We start from the raw sequence: 25790 nt of genomic DNA, 5'->3' as shown, positions 1-25790 counted from the left end.
ATAATCACTGTTTGTCTTGATGTGAATAACAGTGCACAGCACATTCAGCCCCGAGTGTTACCATTTCAAGCAACTGTTTTAGGCCTGTGAGGCATGTGCTATTTGCAAAGTTGCAGGGATCTTAATAAAAATGGCAACAGTCATAGTAATGGTTGACATTTGTCAAACCCTCAATGTGCCAGGGATGTGTTTAGGGCTCTGCGCTACACCCATTTTACAGGAGAGAAGCCTGAGGCTCAGAGGTCACACAGCTCGTCAGTGACAGGCTTGTTGTACACAGAGCAGAGCCACTCCAATCGTTGATTCCCCTGGCTGCTGTTGAATGTAGAGAGAGCTGTCAGCCAGTCAGTCAGGTGTCTGATGTTGCTGCAGGAGGCTGACCTCTTTTAGACTGGGAAGTAGTCTGGGGCAGCAGAAACAGAACTTGGACCTGCTGGGAAGACCCCCAGTGCTCATCAGCAACCAGCTCCTGCAGTCCTGTTACCAAGGCAACGAAGACGGGTCCTCAGGGCAGCAGTGGGCACCGCCGTGTCCCTCTGCGCATTGGAACCTTTGCTTGCTGTTGACCAGACTTTGTCCTTCCCCTGCCACTGAGGGACACTAGATTCTCATAGCGAACCCACAGGGCACCTACATGTGGGCGTGCGCTCCCTTCCAGTATATCCCCTGCATAGCTCGCCATGAAACGCTTGTGCTGGTTCCTGAGTGTGGCATTGGGTGAATGCAGCCGTTCTTAGTCGTCCACTTCCTATCGACTAACAGAAGCCATTTCCTTAACCTCACCAGATAATGAGCATAATAAACCCTGTCTGCCTCAGAGCGGCGAGAGGCGTAACTGATTAAAGCATCTCTGGTGTTCAGGTAGAAGTAGGTATGTCCCAGAGCTCAGAGAGCAGACACGTCTCACGTTGGCCCTACAAGTCACCACAAACGGAAAGCGTGGAAGAACACGCGCCTGCTCTCTTGTGTTTCTGGGGTCAAGGGTTCCAGTGGGTTTCTCTAGGCCGAAGTCAGCTGACATGAGGCTGTGCTCTACCTGCAGGCTTTGAGGAGAATCAGCCTCCGTACCTTGTCCAGCTCCTAGAGGTCACCTGTTTGTGAGCTGTGGCTGGTGGTTCGCCATCTTTGTGTGTGTGTGCATGTGTGCGTGTGCGTGCGCGCGCGCGCGTGTGTGTGTGTGTGTGTGTGTGCGCGCGCGCGCGCGCGCGCGTGTGTAGGCAGGCCAGGGGACAGCCCTTAATGTTGGTCCTTGCTTTCTGTATGGATTGAGATGGATCGCTTGCTTTGTGGCTCCATAGGCCCATAGGAGCTCAACTACTGAGCCGCCCGTCTCAGCCTGACGCTGCGTCTTCTGAGCCAGTCATGCAGTATTTTCATGTCTCTGACCCCGTGCTCTGCCTCCATGTTTGGCTTTCTGTCCCCCCACCACGGCCTTTCTGAGTACATTGGACCCGTTCAGGTAATTTAGGATAATCTTTGCCTTTCAAGATCATTAACCTAATCTCAGGGACAGAGTCTGCTCACTGTGTAGGAAGGTCTTTGTAGCTTCCGGAACGGACAGCTGCATCTTTGGGAAAGGAATGAGAATATCCTTTGGCCTACTAGCATAAGCTTGAGCTGGTTATAGAAACCCAACAAAACAGACGAGGCCAGAGGAACGACAGGAGAACCTTACAGGGAGGTGGTGCCAAAACCACTCAGTCCTGTCTGCCCTACCTCAGAGGCAGTGTGACTGCTGTCCCTTGTCCCCAGAGCATCTTTCCTCCTTGATTGTGTGGCCCTAGAACCTTCTTAGCCTTCAGGTCTCAAAAGCCATCATCTCTAGGAAGTGTATCTTCCCAGGTCATACTCCCTCGCTTAACTAAAGCAGGTCTCAGCCTTAGGTGGGCCACCATGTTATCAGGTTACATCCCCTTTCCTCCTCAAGAAGGCTTTCTCATCTGTAAGACTTCGGGAGGAGCCCTTGTCAAGTGTGCTCTGCTGTGTGCCGTGGCTCCTAGTGAGTGTCAAATCCACGCCTGTTGAGCGAGTCGGTGAAGGGAGCCAGCCATGCCAGGCCCAGCTGTGCACGTGGCAGGTTCTCACCTCCTCGCCATCTTGCTGTAGTTGTGCAGACCAAGGCCCCGGGTTCCCTTGAACCTGCACCTGCCTACCTGCCTACCTACACCTGCCTACCTGCCTACCTGCACCTGCCTACCTGCACCTGCCTACCTGCACCTGCCTACCTGCCTACCTGCACCTACCTACCTTCACCTACCTACTGCCTACCTGCACCTACCTACCTTCACCTACCTACTGCCTACCTGCACCTACCTACCTTCACCTACTTACCGCCTACCTGCACCTGCCTACCTGCACCTGCCTACCACCTACCTGCACCTGCCTACCGCCTACCTGCACCTACCTACCTTCACCTATCTACTGCCTACCTGCACCTACCTACCTTTACCTACTTACCGCCTACCTGCACCTGCACCTGCCTACCTGCACCTGCACCTGCCTACCTGCACCTGCCTACCTGCACCTGCACCTGCCTACCTGCCTACCTGCACCTGCACCTGCCTACCTGCACCTGCACCTGCCTACCTGCACCTGCCTACCTGCACCTACACCTGCCTACCTGCACCTACACCTGCCTACCTGCACCTGCACCTGCCTACCTGCACCTACACCTGCCTACCTGCACCTGCCTACCTGCACCTGCCTACCTTCACCAACCTATTGCCTACCTGCACCTGTACCTGCCTACCTGCCTACCTGCACCTGCCTACCTTCACCAACCTACTGCCTACCTGCACCTGCACCTGCCTACCTGCCAGGCCCTTGCTTTCTTTCACCTCCCTGCCCCGTGGGTTTAATGCCACCAGGAGACGCTAGAGCCAGCTCTGCAGGCAGGTCTGTCTTTTCCACTGCAGTTCCCAAACACGGCTCCTGGGCTGACATGTAGACCACTTGACTTTTTTCTTTTTTCTTAATCATTATTTTTATATTTAGGTCTGTTGTATCGGGTCTGGACTCCCCTGCCAAGATTAGCTCCATGGAAAAGAAACTCCTCATCAAAAACAAAGAGCTGCAAGACTCTCAGGACAAGTGTCACAAGGTAGTTATCTCCGCAGCCGGCCTCCGTCCCTGCTCCAGGATCCTCCTGTCAACCCAGGCCAAGGGACCTGCCGGGGGCCGCTGCTGGCCCTGAGCCTCCTGATCTGTAGAGAGCGAGGTGCCGTCTCCCTCGTCTCCCTCGCTGAAGTCGTGCCTCCAGCAGCTCAGAGGGAGATGAATCTGGGCCCAGACATTGCCATAAATCCTTTAAATCTTAACCAGAGGAGGCCCCGGATTTAAAACGGCCTGTTTCTCAGCATGACCCAGCCCGGTGTCCGCTTCTTCCGGCAGGCGGCCTGGGTCCTCACCTGGGGCTGAGAAGCGTCCGTCCCATCTGCTTGGAGTGAGGCGGAGTGTGTCTTCCTAGTCCTTTAGAACTCCTGCTTGTGTCACTGCGGCCACTGTGCTGACTATGCTCCCGGCTCTAAACACTCACGGTTCCTGCCCAGAGGCAACCCTCTGAAAACCTAATAAGAAACCACTGCTTGTGTGGGACGCCTGAGAGCGCAGACGAATAATTCTCTCTCGGCCTGGTCCCGGATCTGTCCTCCAGGTCTTTGCAAGGAGATGGGGGGGACCAAGATGGATTTAGGATAAAATTAACCTGACATCCGTCTAAGCCACACCAGTAGGAAAAAAAAAAGGGCAAGCAGGTGAATCCTGATGTCGGTGGCTTCTTTGCTAAGTGGGTTAGAGAAGTGACCCTGCGAAGCAGGACTTGGATGACAGGACTGACCTAGCCTTTGGTGACTGTCCTTTTGAAGAACTGTATGCTCCTGGGAGAAGAAGCAATGGTATTTCCATCCCAGCTCTTGGCGAATTAGCGGTAACCGCCCCACAGGCCACCAGGTGGCCTAGGGTCCCCCCCTTGACGCGTGACTGTCCCCCCATTCCCCCCTCCCAGGTCCCTTTTAACCAGTGCGTGTGTTTATTTCAGATGGAGCAGGAAATGACGCGGTTACATCGCAGAGTGTCAGAGGTGGAGGCTGTGCTTAGTCAGAAGGAGGTGGAGCTGAAGGCCTCTGAGACTCAGAGATCCCTCCTGGAGCAGGACCTTGCCACCTACATCACAGAATGCAGTGTGAGCCTCCCCCGAAGCCCCCTTCCCTTGGAGGTGGCACTTCCTGTCGTGTGTGTCTCATCCTGTTTCATGACAGCTCCATGAGGCACCTCACAGCCAGTGGCAGAGAGTAGAGAGAGACCCGCGTGGATAGACAAGCGCTGCTAGACTGCCGTGGATACACAAGACTGGCAGGCGCCGGCTGAGTTAGCATAAGTTAGGCATGAGGCCCCCTAGGAGTCAGGCTGGAATTGGCGCTCAGCAGAGAGCCAGTGTGGGCTGCAGAGCTTCCCCAGTCCCAGAGACGGGAGTCAAGGGTCACTGAAGCCTTTGGCAGAAAGTCCTGACGTCAGTCCCAACCTCTCTGGTCTAGGCTGTGTCTGGCATGATCAGCTTTGAGGACTAAACTCCCAAATTCGTGTAAAAAAAAAACATACTTTAGATCTATCAAATCAATTTTTTTATTCCCTTAGAAGCACTGTAGCCCAGGAGACTCGGCCTCTGAGCCCCAAGCTGTGTCATTGTTTCCATTGCGACTCCATTTTTTTTTTCCCTTTCCTTCACAAGAGTAGACTGTCCTCTTCATTGTCCTGTGGAAGTTTTCATTCAGGTGTTCTCTACTGTGCCCAATGAAACAGTCGTAAGAGGTTGAATCACACATTTATAAAAGTTTATTTTTTTCTCACAAGAGAGAGGAAATCTATAGAACGTGGCTGATTAAGAATAACTGCTATGTTTGCCTTCCAGACTTGGCTGCCTTTCAGTGGTGGGTGAAGTTTACAGCTGTGTATTTCAGATGTCTCCCTCAGTGCCAAGGAAGCCTGGGGGTAGGGTTGGGGTGGGGTGGGGGAACTGATGGATCATAGGTGTCTAGGAGGCAGGTCAGGAGGCTGGTACCCAACTGGACTCTGAAATAACAGCCGGGTAGACCATGAAGCTTTTGCTTCTTTGAAACAGACATTTGCACCCGAGAATCTGGAAAAGCTTTTCACGCCCTAGGATACACTAGATACTCACTTCTAACAGACACAGGATTTACTGGCCTTCAGTCCTGAACACACCAGTGAGTAGGTACCAGGATAAGTAGACTGTGCCAGACATTAGCGATAAGAGTTTCAGGCTCCGCCCCCGCAAGGTTGCGAGCTTGCGATGACGTTTCTTCCACCAAGTAGCTTTCACAGGGTGAAAATCGGAACCAGCGACTGCTGCGAGTCGTCTGCCTTGGCCCATCACGCGAAGCTCTCCTAATGAACCTTTTCAACCAGAACAGGGTCTGCGGGGCATCCCTATTAAAATCTTTGCTTTCCGCAGAGCTTAAAGCGAAGTTTGGAGCAAGCACGGATGGAGGTGTCCCAGGAAGATGACAAAGCTCTGCAGCTTCTCCATGACATCAGGGAGCAGGGCCGGAAGCTCCAGGAGATCAAGGAGCAGGTATGGCCACTTGCTCCACCGCACAGCCCCTGCAGCTCCAGCCACTGATGTCAGGCATGTTTGAGTCTGCCAGCATAGGTTGGGGACACGGAGGGAGTGGGATACACAGGTGGGTCGTATGGAGTCTGTAGCTTCTCCATGATTTATATAAATCACACGAGCTTGCTTGTCTACTAGTATTGAAGGCTGCAACTCCTATATCTGTTTTTAATAAAGAACACTAATGGGGCAACCTAGGGGCAGGTCTGGCCCCTTCCTCCTTTCTGTGCCTAGTTCTATGTCCCAGACCAAGAGTGACTTTTATATTCTCAAATGATTAGAGAAAGAGAGAGAAATTATTTTTTGACATGTGATTTTGTAAAATTTAAATTTCAGTGTGCATAAAAGTTTATTGGAACACAACTGTACTGATTTCATTTATGGTGGCTTTTGTGCTACAGAGGCACAAAAGAAGCTGTTTTCAGAGTGTGTGGCTATAAAGCTAACTTTTTACTTACCAAAAGTTTACCAAACTCTGCTTTGAATGATTCCAAAGGAATTCAGTATTTTTTAATAGCTTTTCCGATTCACTTTCAGTTGTCAAGAGAGACCAAGATCATTCAGTAGTTTCACTTATATATATATCTATAAGAAAAAAAAGTCCTAGAAGAAAAGTCCGAGCCACTGAGAGCAGGTTGAGCTCACACTGTAAATCTGAGCATGCACCGCCGTCCTGAGTCTCCAGGCAAGCAGCGACCTTCTGGGCATGCGCTGTTTCCAGGAGAGCAGCGACTTTTAAACAGCCCGCTCCTCTCCCCCACTCTTTCTAACAGGGTTTTCTCCGGCTCATTTTTATATCTCCTTATTGTTTTCGTTTTTGCTTAGTTTTTTTTTTTTTTAACTGTCTTCTGAAGACGCTGTAAATAGAAACTTTAATGAAGAGCTGGAAATGAGTAAGTGGTGAGCTGTTATCAGCTGCCAAGCAACTCATTCACTTCAGGAAACCTAATGGGACGCTAATAGAAGTAAGCCTCCGTCTCGGGATTCACAAACTCGGCCACTCGGGGGCGCAACTGAGAAACATTCCTGCAGCTGGCTCAGCCTGGGTGGCCACCTCAATATGTTTTAAGTGAGGGGTTGACAAGCCTCCTGCTGTGTAAGAACATTATAAATAAATGTGCACAGAGAACTTTGCAAATGGGTCATCAAGTCCTGGCGCAGCCCCCTCCGAGGAGGCTCCAGAGGGCACGCGGGCTCTGAGACTTCTGACAGGTGACTCATTCACCTTTATCACATAGCTTTTCTTCTTCTCCCTCCTGAAGGTTGCAGGAGGTAGGATTCTTTATCTCCCGTCAGTTCTTTGTGTTTAGAAATTAATTTAGGGGATATCCTGGGGAAATGAAAGCTGCCTTTGGCCACCAGAGGGTGTTCACGAGTTCCATAGAAAGAATTAATCAGGACATTTTGGAGAGCACTGTGCTCTGGTGGTTGAGTTCAAAGAGATGTCTTTGGTGATTCATGTCACAGCAGAGCGCATGTGGAGTTTCAGATTTAATGACCGCCAAAAGTTCCGAGGGGGCCAGAGAAAACTTTTCTGTTCTGGATTTTACTTCTCTTGAAAGGAGGATATGTTTAAAATGGCTTTTTTTTTTTTTTTTTTTTTTGGAAGGGGCCCACTATTTGTAGATAAAGAAAATGTATTTGAGGCTTCTAGCAAACTTGTAGTATTTAGTTTTTGGTGCATTGGTGTCTCAGGGATTTAAGATGAATCCCCAGATTTTTCTTTCAGAACACAGTTTTTTTGTTTGTAATTCTCTGTTTTTACCTAGTTATTTTTTTAGGGAGTACGCCCAGTAGGGCCCCCTCACGGTTTGACTCCAAAATCACAAAACAGAATGACGGTTCCTCTTAGAAGTCACTGGGGGCCCCCAGGACTTCCGGGAGTAGGACCATCCCCACAGTCACTGTAGGTGGACAATCCATTCTGACCCTTCAGCTCAGCGCCATGAGCCATTCCATGCTGAGCTACAGCAGCCTTCCCAGCCGCCCCTGCAAACAGACCTGCTGCTCTGCTCTCAGCGTCCTCGGAAAGCAGGGATTTACTAAGCTGTTGGCTTTGTGGGATTTCCTTAGTCTCCGTCATAATAGAAAACTGGCCGATGTGAGGGTTCTTCTGCCATCGGTATCCGTTGAACCAGGACCAGGAGAGAGATGTGGTAGACGCTTGCTTTTCCTCCCCCTGTAGGCAGCTCAGGAACTGGAAGTATCAGGGTGGGGACAGGGGTCAGGTGTGTAGGTGGACTTTTGGGCTACTTTATTAGGTTCTTGTATCTCTACCTCCCTTTGAGCCCTTACTCCACCCTAATCCCTTCCAACCCCCCAACCTATCTAGGCAGGAAAGAAGGTTAGAGGAGGGAGGGGACATAGATCTCTTTAGACTACTTCCTGCTGATTAGGAGGCTTCAAGTTCCTTGGGCCGAGTCCAGTCTTTGTAGTCGAGATAATCCAATTTCTTCTTGTCTCTTTGCTCTCGATCACTTGACAAACTACAGCGGCAGGAGCAAGCTAGGGCTCCTCCCAGGGCTTTCAAATTTATACCCTCTTAAAAGTTCCCAGAATTCCAAATGCCACACACTCACAGAAACAATCTGCAGCTGGCATAGCCACTTCCCTGCTAGAGCATGAGGCAAATCATAATCACCTGCTATGAAGCAGCCTCTTATCCAGCACCTGGGATTAAAACAAAAACACTTGTATAACATAACTGGGTTTTTAAAGAAACCAAAATTCTCTCTACACAGGTGCTTTTGCCCTTGCTCTGAATAAAACAATACAAACAAACAAAACAGGAAGAACCCTTTCTTTACAAGTTTAAGAAGGAAAAGGGAGTGTGGATAAAGGTGCTTGCCTTAAAGCATGAATTTCTGACCTTGATCCTGGGGACCCATGGGGTGGAAGAAGCATCCTAAGTCCTACACTCTGACTGTCCTTTGACCTCCACAGGCCACACCATGGTTCAGACAGACACACAGACACACACACACATGTCATACAGGTTTTTTTTTTTTAAAAGGGTGAGTCTTCTGGCTCTTGGCTGTCTTCACAGCTTGAGGGGCCGTTTCTGCCAGCAGGCTTCTTTTTACACTCAGCACAACAGGCTTGTGGATAGGGGACCACTGCACTTTTAGGGTGGCACAATAATAAATAGCCCATAGTATTCAAATATTTTAATCTTCTCTTGTATGTAGCCAAGGCTGGCCTTCAATTTGGAATCCTCCTGCCTCAGTCTCCTAACTGCTCATATTTCAAATTTTTTCCTTTAAATTAACAACATTGAGCTAGTAGGTCATAACTATTGCTCTTATAGGTAATATTAATATTTTAGTACTTATATGAATGTAGTGTTAAAGTATAATAACAGAAAAATATATGACTATGTGAGTGTATATTTGTAATGTATTTTTATGTGTATATGTGTATTTACATATATGTAGATATGTCTTCTCTTCGGTGTTTTATTTAAAGATTTATTTATGTTTATTTATGTTTATGAGTACACCATTGCTCTCTTCAGACACACCAGAAGAGGGCGTCAGATCCCATTGCAGATGGTTGTGAGCCACCATGTGGTTGCTGGGATTTGAACTCAGGACCTCCAGAAGAGCAGTCAGTGCTCTTAACTGCTAAGCCATCTCTCCAGCCCCCTTTTGGTGTTTTTGAGACAGGGTCTCATATACCCTGGGCTGGCCTCTAACCTGCTATGTATCTGAGGATGACATTTGAACTCCGGGTCCTCTTCCTCTAGCGCCTAAGTGCCGGGATTACAGGCACCTGTCACTTCACTAGATTCCTCCTCCTTTTTTCTTTTTTCCCCCTAATGGATGAAAGGGTCAAAGGAAGACCCAGTTCTAAGAGTCATTAAAGTCATAAGGTCTTCCCACTCAGCCTTGAGTCTTCTGTGGAGTACTTCTATACTGGGTTCCGAAAATTTCAAGGCTGTTGCCTGTTTCCCTGTCCACGGGTGGGTAGGAGGTGGGAAGCCTTTGATTCAAATGTTCTCATTTGGTGGAAAACATCGGACTGTTTAGATCTTTGGATCTTTTTTTTTTTTTTTTTTTTTTTTTTTTTTTGGTTTTTCAAAGACAGGGTTTCTCTGTGCAGCCCTGGCTATCCTGGAACTCACTCTGTAGACCAGGCTGACCTCGAACTCAGAAATCCACCTGCCTCTCCCTCCCAAGTGCTGGGATTAAAGGCATGCACCACCACTGCCCGGCTTGTTTGGATCATTTTAAGGCATTTTGTTTCGGGGAAAAATATAATTTCCGGGGGGGGGGCGAGTTTCTCCCCCCTGCAAGTTACTCTGTCGAGGTCCAGATTTCAGGGTGACTTGCACTGCAGGAGTGGCCCTGAGCTCAACCTTCTGTTCTGAGCCCAGAAAAGTTAATGGTGAGAAACTGACACTGATGAGTTTCCCCTTCCCAGAGGTTTCCTCCGAGGCGTCCAGTCACCCCCTGGTTCCGACTGAAAGGTTCATTCCAAAGCTGGTGCCGCGTCTAATTGTGTCAGGAACGCGTGGTGCCGAAGGACAAATCCCTAGGAAGGAGCACCCTTGGAGGAGAGCCACACGCGCGGTGTCTCTTCATTGAGAGAACGGCCTGTCTGCTCATCCCTCAGGATGCCCAACTGTGCGGCCGTTCGTTCGTTCACTCAGAGTGTCTGACTCGGCACACGTGTCCCCTGAGGGGGCACTCCAGACACGTGTTGTGCATTAAAGCAGTTAATGTTCTTTTTCCCCTCCCCAGCCTCCCAACACCCCTCTGGCTTGCCTATGTCTAGATTGTTTGAATCACTCTAGAAACAATTGTCTTTGTCCATCTGCCCTTTGACACATTCCCTCGGACGTCCATCTTCCTCGGACGTCCATCTTCCTCCGTGGTGGCTGTGCATCCGCCCTCACCGCCCTGCCCCTGCGGTGGAGGCCCATGGCTCACCTCCTGTCCTCTGCCCCATCTTTAGGAGTACCAGGCTCAGGTGGAGGAGATGAGGCTGATGATGACTCAGCTGGAGGAGGACCTGGTGTCCGCCCGCAGGCGCAGCGATCTCTACGAGTCCGAGCTGAGAGAGTCTCGGCTCGCCGCCGAGGAATTCAAGCGGAAGGCAAACGAGTGCCAGCACAAGCTGCTGAAGGTAGTCAGTCACCCTCCGAGAGGGGACCCCGGGGGCACGGCCCCGGAGGACCTGCACCAGACGCAAGGCCACGCGGGCGAGACGAGTGTAGGTTGGAGACACAGTGAGCTTCTTTGGAAGATGCCCCGTCTTTATTATTGTTTATTATTGTGTGGTTCTGGTCACAGAGGCCAAGGAAGTATGCTACATAGTGACAGTAGGCTGTTGAGATCTCGCAACTTGTAATCTGTTTCCTTACAGGCTAAGGACCAAGGGAAGCCTGAAGTGGGAGAGTATTCCAAACTGGAGAAGGTTTGTATTTGGAAATAGTAATATTATTAGTGACTGCTTACCACATAAGAATACCTTTCTATGTTTATCTTATTTCGTTTTATTTTGGTGAGGGGGAGTGAATGCAAGCATGTACTATGCTGAACTGTGCTCTGTGGGCCCCTACTGTGATGGCTTTTGGGTGACTGTCAACTTTTAGCTTGGTCCTAAAAGAGAGGTCAGAATTTGGTTTTTTGTTTTGTTTTGTTTTTTTAAAGAGCGTTTCTTTTTTGTTTTGTTTTGGTTTTTTTTTTTTTTTTTTTTTTTTGGAGACAGGATTTCTGTAGACCAGGCTGGCCTCGAACTCAGAAATCTGCCTGCCTCTGCCTCCCAGAGTGCTGGTATTACAGGTGTGCACCACCACCGCCCAGCACCTCCTGGTTTTAAAGAGAGTTTCATGTAGCCCAGGCTACTCCCATGCACACTGTATAGTTGAGTCTGACTTGTACTGCTCCTTCTGATCCCATCACCTAAGTGCTGGGATTTCAACATGTGCCGATTTTAATATTCTACACACACACACACACACACACACGTGCGCACGCACGCGCACGCAACACACATATACACATATATATGGTCCTACTTCCTCACAATAACGTAAAAGCCCAGGCACTTGGTAAAGTTTTTATTGCGTTCATATATGTTGATAGTCCCACCAAAATAGCCCCATCACAGTGTGCATGGGACAGGCCCATGCTGTTCTGTCATGTGAATGTTCTTTCCATGCTAGTAAGTTCTAGAAAACAAACCCCAGAGGCGCCACAGAAACGGAGGAATAGGAGCGTGCTGCCGCAGCTTCTGCAGGCGCTGATTGCCATCTGCGCTCGCTCTCTCTCTCTCTCTCTCTCTCTCTCTCTCTCTCTCTCGCTTTAACGCTCTATAGATCAATGCTGAGCAGCAGCTGAAGATCCAGGAACTCCAGGAGAAGCTGGAGAAGGTGAGTCTGGGCGATGGAGACACCCCTTCCCCCCAACTTCCGCATCCCCGCCTGCCTCACCCTGGAGCAGTGAGGAAGAGAGAAGCCAGGTTAGTCGCCAGCACCAGAGACAAAGGCGCGTCCATCAGAAAGATCTGGGTTCTGTGCTTAGGTTTTCATTTGGAGACTTCAGTCTTCAGTGTTTGTTTCTAAAAACCAAACTTTGTTTGAGACTCTGGGACAGAAACCCAAAGGTGGCTTCCAGTGCCTCAGGAGAGCAGGCTCCTGGTTTGCTTATTTGTAAGGGAAGTCTGGTTTGTTGTCTACCAGGACTATGAAGCATTCCTTCTCAGGGTCTCCCGGGTGTCCTGGTGTGATTGCGTATGTTGGGGAGAGGGAGGTGGTGGCAAAGTCTGTGCTAATGGCAGTGCTTCCAAGGTACTTTCCACACGTTGGCGGACCTGCTTCCGCTTTATCAAGGATTAATTGAAAAGCAAACAAACATATATTTGGGGCTGGAGAGGTGGCTCAGCAGTTAAGAACTCTCGCTGCTCTGCCAGAGGTCCTGAGTTCAAGTCCCTACCTACTTAGTAGCTCACAACTGTCTCTCACTGCAAGATACGACACCCTCCCTCCCACAGACATACACGCAGGCAAAACACCAATGCACGTAAAGTACAAAAATGAAAAACCCCACATACAAAATGGTGTTTTGATGTATACATTCAGCTGTGATGTGATCAGGCTAAATAGCATCTCAGTCACATCTCTCCCAGCAGGGAAGAGGGGGCATGATGGGACATGGTTTCTGCATCACATTGTTTGTGCTGGGCTTGCTGGGTCGTTTACCAAGGGCAGGTTTGACTTCCTTTTGAAAAGGATTCGGATAACCAGAGCAGTAGCACGGCAGCTCCATGTCCACCCTCTCTGAGTCACTGAGCACGTCCACTTGGCCGGACGACCATCCCCGAGAGCTACTCCCCATTTGCCGCTGACAGTTTAGACCTGTCCAATGCGTTTCCTTTTATTTGACCGAAATAATGAAAATAAGCTTAAAATTACAAAAAAAAAAAAAAAAAAAGACCAAAAATGGATCCGATGCGATCGGTGTCTCCCGCTTTTTCTGGTTTCTGTCTTTTCCCACACGAATACACGTAGACACGTAGACACCCGTGTTCTGCCCCCTTTCTCCCCTCAGGCTGTAAAAGCCAGCACCGAGGCCACAGAGCTCCTGCAGAACATACGCCAGGCGAAGGAGCGGGCGGAGCGGGAGCTGGAGAAGCTGCACAACCGCGAAGACTCCTCGGAAGGCATCAGGAAGAAGTTGGTGGAGGCTGAGGTGAGCGGGCCTTCGCCTCCGCCTCAGGCTCGCCTCCGGCTCACCTCCGCAGCTCCAAGGGTGTGGGACGGCTGCTGGGCTGCTGGGTGTCATGTTTGGCCTGTTTCCCTGCGGCCTCAGAAGCCATCAGGGTTACTTTGTGTTTCCTCTCGGCCCTCTGGCTGCTGCTCTGGGGTTTGCTCTTCTCTGGGTTTTTGTTTTTTTGTTTGTTTTTTTTTTTTTTTTTTTCTGTTTCTAACACAGTGCGGATCTAACCCATATGGTCTCCTCTGCTTCGCCCGTTACTTGCAGCAGTGACTCTGGGGTCTGTGCTCTGGGCCCTGTCCCCTTCAGATTCTTTTGTTGTTGTTGTTGTTGTTGTTGAAATCATTTATATAACTACACTGAAAACACAACTGGCTGTTCACTGTCAAACGTCAACAGGGCAGACAGATAGGGCTATGGAGTGAGACGTCTCTACCCGTCTCGGCCTCTCCGCCGCCGCCCGCCCGCCCTCCGTGTCTGTTTCATGCAGGGGATTGTAACACACTCAGTTTCACCATCTTGTCTGTCCCTGGGTCTTCCCACTTCCCCGCTGCAGTCTGCATGGGACCCTGCCTATACATGGCTGTCTGGGGTCTGTCCTCACCCCGCATTCCTGGCCGTTTCCCGCTGTCGTCCTGAAATCCCCAGTATGTGTGTGAACTGTGTCACAAGTTCAGAGTGACCCTGATACTTTTTCCGGAATCTGCCTTCCTCTTGTATTTCTCCATGGCGGTCACTCATCCCCCCCCCCCCCCCCACTATCCTTCGGGTTGCCCCAGCCTTAAAACCTTGGCTTCACCCACATGTCTCTGAGGGTTGCTCTTAGTGAGTCACAGCCCTCTAAATATAAGTGAGCTGATTCCTCCTTGCCCTCTGCTTCTGATTCCGTCCTCACAGGCTGCACCCCTTTCCCTCTCTGACAAAGTAGTTTCTTGATCTCTAGTTCCAGATCTTTCCTTCTCCCCAACTAACTCACATATTGTAAGATTCATGGACTCCCCCCAAGTACTCCTGCCCCACCCTGCATCTTTAGGGGCGTCTATGTATTAGGTGCACCTGAGCTCTGGGGCAGCCGTCTGGCCCCCTCTCTCCTCCCCACCCCGCCTGTTGGGTTTGACCAAGGCTGTTTCCCCCGAGCTTGCCTTACTGCGACTGTTGTGTGCATGAGTGGCCTCCTGCGCCCCAATGCATCTCCGACCCCATCCTCACTCCAAGCTCACCCCGAACCACCCACACCCAAACTGTGCAGCCCAGTGTCCGCCCCCCTTCCTGCCGTCACTTCCCACAACACCCTGAACCTTTCATTTTGTGGTCCCCGCCCCATTCCTAACCTGTGTGTGTTTGTTTGTTGTTTGTCTTATCTTCTCCAAGGGCAGAGTGAGTCATCTTCCTCTGTATTCCACATGATGCCCAGTGTGGCCCTTTGCAGATAGTAGGTGCTTGGTAAATATTTGAATGAATGAATGCACTCTTGTAATCCGCCCAGCCGAGCACCCGAATTCTAGAGTTGTCACCTTGCCCGTTGCCTGAGGTGCCCAGGATTTTCCCTTTCCGATCCGAGTGTCTGCTTCTTGAGGGCTCTTTCCCTCGGTGCAGGTGGTATGCCCGCAGCAATTGCTCCATTAAAACTCTCTGATTGATTCACGACCCACAGGAACGCCGCCACTCTCTGGAGAACAAGGTAAAGAGACTAGAGACCATGGAGCGTAGAGAGAACAGACTGAAGGATGACATCCAGACAAAGTCCGAACAGATCCAGCAGATGGCTGATAAAATTCTGGTGAGCAGGAACCAAAGGTGCAAAGTTCAAAGATAAGAGGTTAGAGGTCTCACAGGGAAGGGGGCACGAAGGCTCGCACGTCATCCCGTGGGGGTGTCACCGAGTAGGCGGCTGGAGAGAGGTGGTGTCAGAGAGAGCCACCTGTGGAGTGGCATGGACGAGCCAGGCCTGGACATTTTAGCACCAGTGACCAGCCACTGCAGTCTTTATTGTTTCTTCGCCTGCTCTCTCCCGCATCTTAAAAAAAACAAAAACAGACTCGGGCCTTTGTCACGTGACTTGTTCTCACACCCTCCTCTCAGCAGAGTTTTGCTTGGCCCTTAACTCGCAAAACCAGCGCAAAAAACTCCTGGGGCTTTAGACAGTTGCGGCCCAAACCCAGATTCTCACTCTCAGAAAGGAAAGAAGTGAGTCACAGGAGTTGTTTTCCCCACAGTAAGTAGTATCTGCCTCGGATGGCTCCGCCCACTCACCCTGCAGCCGGGGATGGCTCTGCCCACTCATCCTCCTGCCAGTGCTGTTTTATCTGCCTTACCCTTGGCCTTGGCTGGAGCACCTCTTCGTCCAGAGTTTGTCAGAGTCGGCTCTGGTGACCAAATGAACTGAATGAGGGAATGTTGGCAGAAGTGTCGGCTTACGTTCCTGGCCCAGGGTGAAGGACTGCCTTTGAGCCTTGCTCCCAAAGTCAGATGTTTGATGTCACGTTTGAGAGGCTCCCGGGTGATTGTAATTCATGCACGATCCCCCTGTTGTCCCCCAGAAGGAGGTGGGGATGTAAATAGGCCACTTCATCTCTCCTGTCACCTCTGGGAAGCAGGATACCTGTGGGCGTATGACCGCAAGGATGGCTGACTTAGAGGTTTGCGCAGTATTTACCCCTCATAGATGACTGTGTCTATTCACAAACGTTAGGGATGTTCCAGAGCACTTGCACAGCAGAGGAGTTGGTTAAATTGTTTCGCTTTGCCAGTCTTTATATTTATGTGCTTGTGTGTGTGTGTCCGCACACAGAGACAAACGTGGTTGTCTATTCTTTCCCAATCTCTTGTTCTGTCTTCAAAATTTCTTCTGGCTGTTGTCAAGCATGTGAGTTTAACTGTGAACGAAGACAGATCCTGCCACTGTTAGCCTTCACCCGGTTAACAAGCACTTAGTGGAAGGTTTTTAACTCTTTTGTAGTTCCTGAGTGTTTCCCTACTCAATGGTGACGTGTTCATTCATTCATTCAACAAATATTTAATGAGCTTCTACTATGCACCAGGCCCTGTTCCAGGAGCTGGGAATGTAGCAGCGAACAGGAAGTGCTACTCAGATACACATAGAAAAAGATACATATTAAAAAAATAACAACAACAACAAAGACAAAAACCACCCAGTAGTGAGGCGTGAGTGACCGGGCCCTGCATTGTAGGTGCCGTCCCTAGAGTCAGCAGGCTCAGCTGTCTGAGTGGTGGGTTTTCCCTTTAACCAGTTTGTGGATTTCCATCCCCATATCTGTGCCATCTTATAAAGGCCGAACCTGAGAAAAGCTGCTAGCAAGTGATTTGTAACCAACCAGAAAAGCGAAGTTTCCTATATCTCAATGTCCCTGTCAACCCTCGTGCCTTTAGCGTGACCGTCTGTGCCCTCTCTTGTTCCTCCCAAGAGGAATGTGCCTCTTGTTCAAGAACCCTGTGCTCGGGCTTCGGAGTATATGAGGACATGGGCCAAGAGCGGTCCTCCGTACAGTCATGGAACTGTGCCTCTGGGAAGCAGGTCCCAAATGTGCTCGCTCTTCTGACAAGAAATGTCAAAATGCTTAATCGGGGCCCTCAATCAATCAAAGAAGTCTTTGCCTCAGGTCCTTTAGTGAACGTGCTCAAAGCCTGTAAAATGTCTTTATTAATTAGACTCCTGTTTATGTCCAGTCTCCTGAGAGCACATCTGGTGGGTCGCAGCCGGTTTGTGCACCTGGTCTTATGACCGAACGTTTGACCAGCCGAGCTTGAGCCCGCAGAACTGCGGTTTCCAAAGCTTCAGTCTTAACATTTTGTGAACATGTGACTCTCAGAAGCTCCCCCACACACCTTCTGTTTTGTGGACATATCCCAAATAATTGCCTCATTCTTCAGAATTCTCCATCATTGTTTCCACTTCACAGAAAAAATTCAAAATAGTATGAAGAGGCAAGAGCCTGGGAATATCGGCCTCTGTGGTCTCTGGTGTCAGTGATCACAGTGACCCAGCATCCTGGTGCGGTGCAGCCGCGCCTGTGGTCAGGGCGCCTGCAGTGAACTGGACGCCGCCTTTTTGTAAAGGGCCGGTTTATAACACACGGACAAATGAGTTGGCGTAGTTTTCAAGTGAATCATGGTTTTGTTTAAAGACAGAAAGCAACAGAAGAAGCAAGGGGGCCTTCAGCTCGAGCTGGTCACGTTACCCTGCTTCTCTCCTCCTCACGAGTGAACGCGGGCCTTTTCCTGGGGACTGCCCATGCTCCCATTCTCACGCTTCGCATAAACCCTGAGTCACATGTCCGTGTCCAGTGCTCGCATGTCCACGGTCCAGCCATTCAGAATGATTGCTCAGAAGGCCAGGGTTATCCCCATACTTGCCGATTGTAATTGCTTTCCTTGTTGGCCAGGGTTCTTGAGCAATGCTTAATGAGCAAGGAAGATCCCCATACTGCTTGTCTACGTCCATAATAAATCAGAGCCCCTTCTCTTGTTTAAGGCTGACGAACAGTAACAACGGAAATAGCCTGAGGCAGTGGGCAAGGTCTGTGTGTCATACTGAACTCAGTATAGTCTCGTTACCTTTATTTCTCTGTGTAAAGTCGAGCCGCTGCCTGTCTTGACCTGTCACACCAACGCATCTCTGGTCCCAGCCTCACACACAGCTGTGTGTGTGTGTGTGTGTGTGTACGCACGCGCGCGCGCTTGGAGTGTGAGAGTCGTGGCCACATGGTGGCGCTGCTTTCCTTCCCAGGGTCCTTAGTCTAGTGTTGCAGGAGCAGCAGCTACCTGTCGCCTGTATTGCCCGTGGCAGTCCCGTTCCCTGTGAGTATCTCATGCTGCGTGCATTGGCACCCTTCCCCGAGCCTGACTGACTGACTGCTCTTTTGTGTCCAGGAGCTGGAGGAGAAACATCGGGAGGCTCAGGTCTCAGCTCAACACCTAGAAGTACACTTGAAACAGAAGGAGCAGCACTATGAGGAAAAGATCAAAGTAAATCGGCCTCCTCTGTGTCATCTGACCACCCCCCATAGCCCCTGTGCCGCCTCCCTGCCGCTGCCGCCTGGGGTGTCTGGGCTCTGCACTTGCTAGAGCAAAGGGCAAGCCAGGGTGGCAGCTGCCCGACATCACCACACAGATTGCAGACCTCACTTGTGAGACTGTCAAGTCTGGAGCTTGAATTACTCTTCATTCTGCCTTGTGGTTCTGTCTCTATCTGTTTCTAACCCACTGTGATTCGGGGCATGATTTGTCTAGATTTGGCCGTGATTACCACATTCCACATTCTTTGCTTTTAATTTTCTTTCTGCATCTCGGAATTGGTCAGGTACCCCTTTCTTTTGTTTAAAGTATGTCCTTAAGGACTTAATTTTGTGAAGATCTGGGGTCATTTTGAAAACGTGTTTGTTTTACCCTCATTTTTAAGTTTCTTATTCTTTTACTTATATATATATGTATGTGTATGTGACTTTAGCATGTGCACGTGAGTGCAGTGCCCAAGGAGGCCAGAAGAGGGCGCTGGCTCCCGGGAGTTACAGGGGACGGTGAGCTGATGTGGGTGCTGGGAATGCACCCGGGCCCTCCACAAGAGCAGCTGGCACTCTTTCTTAACTGCTGAGCCGTCTGCCTGGCTCCCTGGGCTCGGCTTTGAGACATGGCATGTGTTTATGGTGCAAAACACTGGCATCCGTTGTGGCATTTTTTATACGCCTGTCCTTTACTTGGGTCGCATTTCTGGCATTATCCTCTTGTGCCTGCCCCCCTTTTTGGTTTCCTTCTCTCTGAGAGTCTTCCTTCTGCTCTTGTGTTGCATATTTCTTTTTGAATGTTCCTTTTAAGTTAGTGTGTTTGTTGTATGTAATAATGTCCACCTCCATATTCTTTTTTTTTTTTTTGAACATTATTATCTGAGAATTTGATACTTGAGTATAATCCTGCAATGCATCCTGGTCATTTTTACCCCTGCTTTCCCCCAACTCCCTCTATCCTACACCCACTTCCTCCCATGCATTCTGTGCTATCTGTGCACTTACACATACATACACACACACACACACACACACACACCAGCTTCATTTATAGGGGTGCCACGTTCTCTGCTGGCTACTCCAGTGCTCTATGGCTGTCCACCCCCCTTTCCCTTGACTTTTATTTTGAAGCCATGTATAAGTCTCAAACTTTTATTTTGAAGTCAGGTGTAAGTCTTACTATTACCTTCTTATCAATGAACCTAAGCTTGCCCTCCCCAGCCCCTCTTAATGGTTTTCCTCTGCCTAATTCTTCTAGGTCCTTCTGTGAGCTGTTGGGGTGTCAGTCTATTCCCACTTGAAGTTTATGATATCTTGATAAATGTTGGCACATTTTCACTCTACCCAGGAAATGAGTGTTCAGTAAATTTCAAGTATTATTTCTCCATCTTTTGTCTTTTTTGCCATGTTGAGAACTTGAATCGACCAGTGCTAGGTCTCCAGGAATCCATCTTTTCCTTTCCTTCATCTGGCGGGGCTGCGTCCACTGCCTTGCTTCCCACTTTGCTAACTCTCTCTCAACTGTGTCTCACCTGCTGACCAGCCAGTCTACTGAGGGATCGGTGGCAGGGACGCGCTTTATTTCTGGGAAGATTCTGTTGGTTTCATTCCGAAGTTTACCACGTTATGGGAGATGACTTTGTATTCTTCGTGTTTATCTTTGGGTCTGCTTTTGAGTTCCTGAACTGCAGCAGGCACGGCTGTCTGACAGTCGGTGTTTGTGAAGACTGCCTTTTCACCCTCTCCCTTTCTTGCTCAGGATGTCTGTTCCCCTTCGTCTGTCTGTCAGGCTGCCAATTTTCTTTGGAAAATCAATAATGGGAACTTTGACTTCTGTCTTCTCTTGATGCTTTTAAGGCTACGGAGCCCGAAGCTTAAGTTTGTTGGGTTCAGCAAATGCCTGCAGTTAGAAGCAGCTTCACATCTTCCTTAGTGTGCCTCTGCTTGGTGTTTGGTCTGGAATATTCTTTTGTCTGCCCTCCCCACCCCCACCCCCACCCCCACCCCCTGAGGACGGATCCTCACTCCTTGTGCGTGATTTTGGCTGTTATATCTTATGTGATCTCTTCCCAGACCACACATTTTCATTTGGGATTTGTACTGGCTTCCAGACTTTAATGTTTGGAATGAGACTTTATATAGTAGTCTCCTAGCCCACGTACGTGATGACGGTAACCCCTATGGAACCCACTGTGCGGATATCGAAGTGCCAGCTAAAAGGCATGTTCTGTCTTACACCTCCAACCCCCACCCCACCCCACCCCCACCTTTGTGATCATCTTCCTGCCAGGTGGACCCTTCAAAGAAAGCCTAGATCCTTCTGTTCTGGGTGGAGGCTCAACCCTTCCTTCCGGTCCACCTGCAGCTCTTGTTGGGACCCGTAGTTGCCAAGGTCAACTTCTGATTTAGAACAGTCATCTTGACCACGCCTTCCTTTACATTAGCACCCTAAAGAAAAAGGAGGCCTCCCTAGACTGGGCTTTGTGTGTGATAATGCAGTCTCTATCCCTCTGGCTAGACAGAACTTTACCTTAGAGCCCTGGGGATGTTCAGCCTTCTCTACTGGGAGCCACACAGGCACCTCTTGTTAACCGTGCTGCACTGTGTTCTGGTTCCAGCGCAGCTAAGGCTGTCTCTGTCACAGCTCTGGCCGTACCCTGGATCCACTGTGTTCTTGCTCATAATTTTAGAACCGCCCTCAGAAATCCAGCAGAGCGGTCACTTCATCATCCTGCTGAGCGCTCTGCGCCTTGTGACCCCGCTCTCAACCTTCCGGGCTCCACAAACGTTCGCTCCTTTTTATTTGCCCCCACCAGTCAATTCTAGTTTAAAGCCTTCTTTGAAATTTGTTCTTTCCTTTCTCCTGTGGACCCCTTCCCTGCTGACTGGCTCCTTTTTTAGGGATGATGATGTCCTGAGAAGCTGTAAAGGGCCCCTCACAATAGACATTGTGGGAAAGGCATTTTTCAAATCCCATCTGTGACCCCGATTGATTCTGCAACTTTGTTCCCAGTCTCCTCTTGTTGTTCTGGGCGGCAGTGGGGGCCGTTCCCAAAGGCAAAGTGAGTTCTTTGTGACGAGGAACATAGGGAGGGTCTCGATTGGTCAAAGGCTCGGGCACTTCAATATCTTTCCTCTCTGTCCCTCAGAGTTTTGGTGATTGGAAGGGCCAAGTGCCTCATGGAACATTAGACCAAGCTGGTGTTTGGTGACACCATTACCGTGTTATTTTTCCTCTTTAGGAATAGAAAGTGCTCACAGTAGCAGTGTAAGCCTGGAGAACACAGTCAGTCAGTCTCTCTCTCTCTCTCTCTCTCTCTCTCTCTCTCTCTCCCTCCCTCCCTCCCCCCCCTCCCCCCCTCCCCGGGAAACAGTGTCTCTTTTCAGGGACTTTTCATCCTGGTTACATCAGAGGCGAAGAGCCTTCTTTCCCCCCTCTGGTTTATGTTATCTTCCCCACCCACGTACTGCTGGGCAGCGACTTCTTATCCCCGGCTGTGTCAGAGCATCAGCCTCAGTCACACAGACTTACCCTGGCCCCTCGGCACCTGTCTTTCTGAGATGCATGGCTTGGGAGGATCCAGAATCCACTTTGTACAAATTAGGTGCAAGGCATGTCCTGAAAACTACTGGTGTATGGGCTAAGAAAAGCGCCCCAGGTAATGTAGCGCCCTAGGTGCTGACCCATACACTCTCCCTTCTCCTCCTCCTCTCTCATTTTCTTGCATGTGTACACACGCGTGCGCGCGCGCGCGCGCGCGCGCACACACACACACACACACACACAGGTCTTTGCAGTTGCTGACTTTACAGTCAGCCCCTCATTCATGGTCACCTAGTTTTTGGCCCTTGGCAGGCATGCTCACACCTGCACATCATCTTGGCAGACTCTGTTCAGGTTTCACCTTCTCCTGGAGTCTGGAGACTCTTGGCCTCTGCTGCCTCTCCCCTCCCCCCATCCCATCCCGCTTAGCTTCCTGGAATATTTACATCTTCTGTCTCCATAGGTGTTGGACAATCAGATAAAGAAGGACCTGGCGGACAAGGAGAGCCTGGAGACCATGATGCAGAGACACGAGGAGGAGGCCCACGAGAAGGGCAAGATCCTGAGTGAGCAGAAGGCGGTGGGTGTCAGCACGCTCCACGCCCGCTTCCCAGGAGGCGGTGGGTGTCAGCACACTCCACGCCCGCTTCCCAGGAAGGGGCTACGGGTGGCACGTCCTCTCCGTGATACCCTACGAGGTTTATAGGTACCAGGAAGCCTTCTCAGAAACAGTTTCCTGTCCCAAAAGCACCATGGCGGGTTTATGAATCGGAGTGGCTGCCTGCTGCCGCGGTCCTTCAGGCCGCCTCTGGACAGCGAGCGCCCAGCAGGTCCCCAGTCTCCCGAGGCTCTCTCTTTTTTTTTTTTTTTAATTTTCTAGTTTCTCTCCCTTCCAACTTAAGCTTGCTGGGCATGGGACTGGTCTGTGATGCTTATAAATCTGTGTTGTCTCTGTCCCCCCTGGCTCTCCACCCCAGAATCCCCCAGGGAGGGCCTGGGCATGCAGGTAGCTCAGTACCCGAGCACCTGCCTTACCTTTGCCTTGCATGCACAAGGGCGCTCACTGGGTTTGCTGCCCTGTCCTCCCTTCCATCGTAGTCCACACCCACCCCCCTCCACCCTCAACTCCCACTGCTTAGTAAGTTAGGAAAATGCAAATGTAGAGGAATAGGTCATATATGTGCTCGTGTGTTCAAGGCAGGAGCTTCTGAAGGCACAGGTTATATACTGAGGACACTGCTTCTGTATGGGATGGCGACCTCCCGTGTAGGCCCTGCCCTGTGTTTCTGACACAGGCCACTTAGTGAGAAGACCCTGCTTTCAGCTGGAAAAATGACACAGCTGGGCAATGACGGCTGTGACCTTCAGGGTACAGCCTGCTGTGGCCCCGTCACTGCCTACGGCCAACCTGTGGGATTCTAAGGAGATTTTCAGCTTGGCCCGCCCACCTTAGCCCCTCTCTCGTGTGACCGTTCACATGTGAAGAGGTGTCTCCTGTGTGTGTTTCAGATGATCAACGCCATGGATTCCAAGATCAGATCCCTGGAGCAGAGGATTGTGGAGCTGTCGGAAGCCAACAAGCTTGCGGCGAACAGCAGTCTCTTCACTCAGAGGAACATGTAAGCGTGCTTCCTGCACTGGCCCTCTGCTGGCACAGAAAGCCTGTCCTTCTGTCTGATGGGACGCCCGACTGGTTCAGTCACGCGCACGCCTGGGCCCAGCCTTCCGTGCACACCTGTGTAGTGTTGCCGTCCTCTGAAGGGCCTCCGTGCTCCTCCTTGCTCCTCCGTGCTCCTCCGTCCCTCCCCTTTTACCCCAGTACTCTTAAGTACCTCAAGCCCCTGCTGGACCACAGAGAAGTTTACTGAGCCTAGTGAGGCTGGCTATAGCTTGGTTTGGGGACGCTGCTGTCCCTCTGCCCCATCCTGACTTGCTCTCAGTCAGCGGGAGGTGACCTCCCGTGCACACAGCCTTGAGCCCTGCATTCTGTGTGGAGCAAGGACGGCTGGGTTCATAAGTGCTCTGGCCTGCCTTCCCGCTGGAAGGGTTGCATTCCTCAGGAAAGCTTGGCCCGTTAGCAATCTGTGAAGACATTCCCATCTTAACATGGGTAGGCCGCTCCGAGGCCTTGGTTTTGAGACTTGTTCTAGTTGGTGGAATGGAGAGGGAGCTGCCCCAAAGTTCTAGAAAGAACAAGATTCTTTTTCTCGATGGCAGTGTCTTACAGAGCATGCGTTACGGGATCTGAGGAGGACACCTCTCCTCAAAGGAGACCTCTTACTTCTCTATAAATAGGCTCAAAAAAAGAAAAATGAAAATGTCTACAGAAGGCCTGACACGGCAGCTTCTGATGCTTGACCTTACTTAATCCAACAGATGGGGGACTCAGAGTACGGGTGACTGACAGGGTCCCGGGCTCCTTACACCGATGATCCTGTTTCAGGGCAGGGCTAGCCTTGGGGTGCCTATGAGCCTACATCAGGGTGGGGCTAGCCTTGGGGTGCCTACAGCCCACTCACTGAAGATGTGCCTTCTCACTCCATCTCTGTCTGTTTGTTACCCCAAGGAGACATGTTTACCTCTGATTCTCTTTGGATACCCCCACCCCACCCCTACCAGGAAGGCCCAGGAAGAGATGATCTCAGAACTCCGGCAGCAGAAATTTTACCTGGAGACACAGGCTGGGAAGCTCGAGGCCCAGAACCGAAAGCTGGAAGAGCAACTGGAGAAGATCAGCCACCAGGATCACAGTGACAAGAGCCGGCTGCTGGAGCTGGAGACGAGGCTGCGGGAGGTGAGGGCCTCGGGGCGGTGAGGGCCCCAGGGCGGTGAGGGCTGTGGGGCCGAGGTCCCGGGAGAGCTTAGGCGGGGGTGGGAGGTGAGGATTGGGGGTGGGGGGGGATCCATTCCCTGAGCCAGTCAGCCTCCAGGGTAAGTCAGCACACAGCGGAGGCCTAGCACACAGTGACTAAGAATAGAGACTGGGCCACGTGGTTTTGGGCTCAAATTCACTTCTACTTAGTACCAGTTTAGAAAATAGTATTGTATGTGTGCAGATGCCTATTTACACATGCCACAGCACGCCTGTGGTAGTTGGAGAACAACTTTTGGGAGTTTGGTTTTCTCCTACCATTTAGGCTCTGGGGATCAAACTTGGGTTGTTCAGTCTTGGTTGCAAGCCCTTTAACCTGTTGAGCCCTCTTGCCGGTCCCATAGGTTTCTGTTCATAGCTAATCAGTCCATGTGTCAGTGCTGAGGTTTCTCTCTGTATGGGGGGAGGGGGTGTCAGTGCTGAGGTTTCTCTCCATATGGGGGGTGGGGTGTCAATGGTGAGGTTTCTCCCTGTGTGGGGGGAGGGGGCATGTAGATTGACGCGTCTGTCCAACAGTGGCTGAGCAGTTAGTTTCCCCTTTAGTAGGACTTAATGAGGACCATGCACTGTACAGTATAGCTGGGGCAGGTTCCAGGCCTACAGCTGAGGCAGGGGCGTCCTACGGGGGAGGGGGGGAGAAGACAACCAGGCATCCATTTGCCTGATGTAGGGAAACTGGGCAAAGTTATGCGTTACAGAGGAGCACAGCAAGGCTTGGGGGCAGCCTCCTCAAAGCCAGGAGGTTAGATGCAGCTGCCCATTGTATACTTAAGTACCTACTGTGTGCCAGTTAGTAGCCAGGATGACTTTTTTGAAGTCAGACACCTAGGCAGACCTGAGGGTAGTGTCTCGTGCAGGGCAGACACACATGTTTATGATGGAGTTTGTGGAAGAGCGTATTCTCCTTTGGTTTTTCGAGACAGGGTTTCTCTGTGTAGCCCTGGCTGTCCTTGAACTCACTCTGTAGACCAGGCTGCCCTTGAACTCTGCCTCCCAAGTGCTGGGA

General features: G+C 50.6%; 1 protein-coding gene across 12 annotated transcripts in view; it reads left to right on the top strand.

The window, feature by feature from the left end:
- The window catches only part of Cit (citron rho-interacting serine/threonine kinase), a 168875-nt gene that overhangs the window by 76438 nt on the left and 66647 nt on the right, over positions 1–25790 (top strand). For 8 of the 12 annotated variants that reach the window (XM_052169020.1, XM_052169016.1, XM_052169019.1 and 5 more), the window contains exons 11-22: positions 2995–3100; positions 4037–4180; positions 5471–5590; positions 10586–10843; positions 10997–11047; positions 11952–12005; positions 13183–13323; positions 15002–15127; positions 18238–18333; positions 22376–22492; positions 23422–23531; positions 24532–24706. In XM_052169020.1, the coding sequence (XP_052024980.1) occupies positions 2995–3100; positions 4037–4180; positions 5471–5590; positions 10586–10843; positions 10997–11047; positions 11952–12005; positions 13183–13323; positions 15002–15127; positions 18238–18333; positions 22376–22492; positions 23422–23531; positions 24532–24706 (1498 nt within the window). The remainder of the gene's footprint in view (positions 1–2994; positions 3101–4036; positions 4181–5470; positions 5591–10585; positions 10844–10996; positions 11048–11951; positions 12006–13182; positions 13324–15001; positions 15128–18237; positions 18334–22375; positions 22493–23421; positions 23532–24531; positions 24707–25790) is intronic. The other 4 variants (XM_052169024.1, XM_052169023.1, XM_052169022.1 and 1 more) reach the window with 1 other exon arrangement.

Source organism: Apodemus sylvaticus, chromosome 22 (assembly GCF_947179515.1).
Source record: "Apodemus sylvaticus chromosome 22, mApoSyl1.1, whole genome shotgun sequence".
Lineage (NCBI taxonomy): Eukaryota > Metazoa > Chordata > Mammalia > Rodentia > Muridae > Apodemus > Apodemus sylvaticus.
This window is presented reverse-complemented; position numbering and strand designations above follow the sequence as displayed.